Source organism: Halyomorpha halys, unplaced genomic scaffold (genome assembly GCF_000696795.3).
Source record: "Halyomorpha halys isolate HHAL.00 unplaced genomic scaffold, Hhal_1.1 Scaffold727.1, whole genome shotgun sequence".
In the NCBI taxonomy this organism is placed as follows: domain Eukaryota; kingdom Metazoa; phylum Arthropoda; class Insecta; order Hemiptera; family Pentatomidae; genus Halyomorpha; species Halyomorpha halys.
The window spans coordinates 32509-37282 of record NW_027107768.1 but is presented as its reverse complement, the minus strand read 5'-3'; the positions used below and the strand labels follow the sequence as shown (position 1 = coordinate 37282).

At 36.0% G+C, this 4774-nt stretch overlaps 1 protein-coding gene across 2 annotated transcripts in view; it reads left to right on the top strand.

Annotated features, from left to right (window-relative positions):
• LOC106685731 (neurofibromin) overlaps nucleotides 1–4774 on the top strand; it is a gene marked incomplete at its 5' end in the record, with an annotated part of 167063 nt that overhangs the window by 136872 nt on the left and 25417 nt on the right. For both annotated transcript variants that reach the window (XM_067046112.1, XM_067046110.1), the window contains 1 exon segment: nucleotides 52–204. In XM_067046112.1, coding sequence (XP_066902213.1) covers nucleotides 52–204 — 153 coding nt within the window.

Sequence of the window (4774 nt, the reverse complement as noted above, 5' to 3'; positions counted from 1 at the left end):
CATAAGTTGAATCCAAAGTTTGAATGGTGTTGAAATGGTTCAATATTTCAGGCTTGGGAAGAAACATTCAGAAATTGGGAAGTTCTCACTAAAATTTTGACTTCCTATCCCAAAACAAAGGTTGAAGATGGGCAGCTCGAACCATTTCATCGTTCAGTTGGGAAAAGGAGAGCTTCTCATCAGAATTCTGAACATGAATTAGAAGTAGGTTATGCATATATTTATATATATTCATAGTGGATTTCATAAATAACCAGTGAATTTTAATTTTAAGTTTCTATAAGATGTATGGAAATACCAACTTTATCGCCCAGTCATCAGACTACAATCTGCTAGCACTTCAGGTCCAACAAAAACTATGGCACTCAAACTGTACGTAATACACAACACACTACAAGCAACCCACATTAAAGACAAAGATAAACTACAGTACACTCCTAGGATCACCTCCATAAGTTGTGGCTGGCACCAGTATCAACAACCATTTGGCAGGATATTCCTGAAACTTTACCTTCAATAATCAGGCTGTCAATTTCTCCACATTGAAGTTGTGAAATCTTCAGCTTGATCTTCGGAGTTAAAGATGATGGAGCCAGATTCTGCCCCTGGAAACTGGCTACTGTGAGTTTCCCTGGTTCTTTGATGTCAGATTGTAACCTTGCAATCCTTGAAACGGCCTGGTTTGTCATGATTGTAGTACCTTTGTGGCCTCCTGAGTGGTAGGACATCTTGCCAGCTCTCTATGGTCTCCAGCTTCTATATTAATCTATCAAGTTTATATTCTAAGTTGTTGGTGTTGTTTCCGTCTTGATGTTCCTGCTCCTGCCCAACTCGAGTCTGCAACAGTTGTGGTCAACCCTTTTGTATGCTTTTCTTGACCGCTTCGAACTCAAGAGCTCTTGCTTAGGTTTCATCAATAGTTTTCGGTCTCAATCGTTTCAGGCTTTGTGGAAGGTCAAGATCACGGACTCCACCAGTAAAAACATCAACAGCCATGTCTTCCTAGACGTCCTCTGAAACCGTAGCAAAAGCCCACCTTACCAGTCGAGTAGTCTTGGCACTAAACTGTTGCAGCTATTCCCCGGGATCTTGTTTCCTTGTCCTGTACAGCTGCTCCAGGTGATGGTCACCAAATCTCCTCTCGAGTTGGTCGCACCAAAAGTTGAAGTTGTTCTGACGTTCCTCAGGTAGGTCTGTAAAACATCTAGAGCTTCTCCTCGTAATGAAACGATTAGGAAATTTACTTCTTCTTGGTCACTCCAACTATTTGTTGAGGATGCTACTTTAAACTGCCGCCAATATGTTTCCCAGGATGATTTCCCGTCATATGTTGGAGGCTTGATCCTAGTTGGCGCTCTTGAGGAGGCTACGATTTTAAGAACCTTGATTTCTTATTTCAATTAGTCCACTTCACCTTTAAGCCTTTTAATATAACATTCTACTTCATCCCTATTTTCTTCGAGACGTCCGTCTATAGTTTTTATCTGATCTATTAATTTTGAGTCCAGATTATCAAGATGTTTTACCAGATTACCGGCCTGCATTTTTGTATTTTCCAAATCTTTTTGGAGCTTGGTTGTGAGAGTTTCCTTAACTTCATCCTGGCCAGCTTTCATTTCATCCATTGTGGATTTTATTTCCTTAATTAATGGTAATAGGTCTTCCATTTTTGCTGTCTAGCTTTGTGTTAAAATTGACATAAACCTCCTTTTTCTAATAACTAGCACACGTACTTTTGTTTTTTCTAATCACTTACACTTCACTTAATATCTGCCATAAATTACAAAAAAAAATCGTTTATTGTTTTTCTCTTACTCATTGCAAATCCCACTTCTGAAACCAATTGTTGCGTGAAACCTGGGTCAAGAAAAAACTGCAATGTACAAAAAACAAAAAAAACAATTTTATTGTATTACAAAGTAACCAAAATATGTGCACCAAGTCCACAATATTCACAACTGTCCTTTTTTTTTTTCTTTCCATACTCCTCTCAAAAGATACATTGTTCCCGAACGGACCAATCAAAATGATCCCCAAGGAGATAACCTCATTACAATACAATAATATAAACATGTATGAAACCTTCAAAGCTGTTGAAAATGTCAATTAGAATAAATCATAAGTAAATATAACAATTTTAAATTTTGAGAGCAGAAAAATTATATTGTTGAACATGAATTTGGAATATAATATATTTATAATCTTAAGATAAGAAATTGTAAATATGTTATATGGTCGATCGATTATAATTGAATTTATCAATAAATTAAAATAGATGTTTTTGGACAGTATGTAAAAAAAAAAAAAGAGAGAGTAGCACTAGGTTAGTTAAAGTGTTGTGGATATTTTTGTTCTATTGCTATAAATAAATTGTGCTTGTTTCTGTTCTTTCTGGGTTTTTTCTTGACCCAGGTAACACGTGACAATTGGTGTCAGAAGTGGTATTTTGGGTAAGAAAAGACAATATTTTTTATTGTAGATAGGAAGTGCAGTATAGAGTTAAATGGAAGAAGAAGAGGTTAGGGACAGTTATCACATGGTCAGGCAGCGAATATGGAAGATATTTTGTCAATACTCAGGGAAATGAAATCCACCATGGATGTAATGAAATCCGGCCAGGATGAATTGAAAAAAATCTTTAATCAGTCAAGTTCGAGGACATTGAAAAGAATTTAGGAAGCACAGGAAAGCAGGTTGGAAATGTAGAAAACCAGCTAGGTCTGGACTCTGATGTTGAAAAGCAGGTAAGGACCACAGAAAAGCGATATGAAGGTGAGGACGGAGTGGAGCGTTATATTAGGAGACTTAATGGTAAAGTAGGTTAAGCCTGTTAAGACCGGAGGACGTATCGTGGATGTGTAATTGACACTAGACACTTCAACATAGGACGGAGGGTCATCATGGGCAACTAATCTGTGGCAGTTCAAGGCAGCATCCTCTACTGGCAGCTGGAATGACCAGGAAGGAACGACTTCCCTAATCGTTTTATTTTGAGAGAAGACTCTGGATATTATTCCTTCCGTTGAAATTTTAACGACATAATGAATAATACATAATTTTATTTTCGTCTTTTTCTGATACATTAAATTTCCAACAGAGTGGAAGATCACTCACTTGAATATTCTACAAGGGGAAGGCCTGGGTACCTCATACTAACCAATATGCAATTTAATCTAGAGATAGTAAACTATCCACAGTTACATCAGTATGGATCAATCAAAGGTAAGAGGACCACTGATGGCTTGCTGCAAGTGTGCCATGACAACAAAGACGGAGAATAATATACCAAACATTAGTTCTATATGACATAGCCTCTGTCTTCTTACCAAAACTTCTGTATTTTAAAGCAACATATGTAAAGAAATGTATTCAAATCTCAAATTTCTCAACTTTTCAGGAGAATGATATCCCTTCTCTGTTCCCCTAAAAGACACCCCTGATGTTGGCGACAATTTAGAGAATGGTTTTGCAGTGAGTAACCAAAGACTGTAATAAAATCTGAATAGTTATCAGACTGGATACAAACCTGGCATCTTTATATCTTATCATTCAATGTAATTTTAACAAGTCAGATTAACTATGAAAATATTACAAATTTTACCATCACCTCAAACAGCTTTTTATACTTGATGGTATTATAAGATAATTTTACTATAATTACACTTGATGTTATTATAGCAATATTTCATAGTCTACTACTGAGCTTATCCAAAACCACTAACTTTCTTAACTTCTTGGATTTATGGAACTACAATCAAATAGAGCTGTTAGTCAAGACTAGTTTCCCTTCAACATCACATTTCTCAATGAATTCAACGGAAGGAATAATATCCAGAGTCTTCTCTCAAAATAAAACGATTAGGGAAGTCGTTCCTTCCTGGTCATTCCAGCTGCCAGTAGAGGATGCTGCCTTGAACTGCCACAGATTAGTTGCCCATGATGACCCTCCGTCCTATGTTGAAGTGTCTAGTGTCAATTACACATCCACGATACGTCCTCCGGTCTTAACAGGCTTAACCTACTTTACCATTAAGTCTCCTAATATAACGCTCCACTCCGTCCTCACCTTCATATCGCTTTTCTGTGGTCCTTACCTGCTTTTCAACATCAGAGTCCAGACCTAGCTGGTTTTCTACATTTCCAACCTGCTTTCCTGTGCTTCCTAAATTCTTTTCAATGTCCTCGAACTTGACTGATTAAAGATTTTTTTCAATTCATCCTGGCCGGATTTCATTACATCCATGGTGGATTTCATTTCCCTGAGTATTGACAAAATATCTTCCATATTCGCTGCCTGACCATGTGATAACTGTCCCTAACCTCTTCTTCTTCCATTTAACTCTATACTGCACTTCCTATCTACAATAAAAAATATTGTCTTTTCTTACCCAAAATACCACTTCTGACACCAATTGTCACGTGTTACCTGGGTCAAGAAAAAACCCAGAAAGAACAGAAACAAGCACAATTTATTTATAGCAATAGAACAAAAATATCCACAACACTTTAACTAACCTAGTGCTACTCTCTCTTTTTTTTTTTTTACATACTGTCCAAAAACATCTATTTTAATTTATTGATAAATTCAATTATAATCGATCGACCATATAACATATTTACAATTTCTTATCTTAAGATTATAAATATATTATATTCCAAATTCATGTTCAACAATATAATTTTTCTGCTCTCAAAATTTAAAATTGTTATATTTACTTATGATTTATTCTATTTTTTTATTTAAATATTTTTTTTTTTTTTCCACCCACTTTTG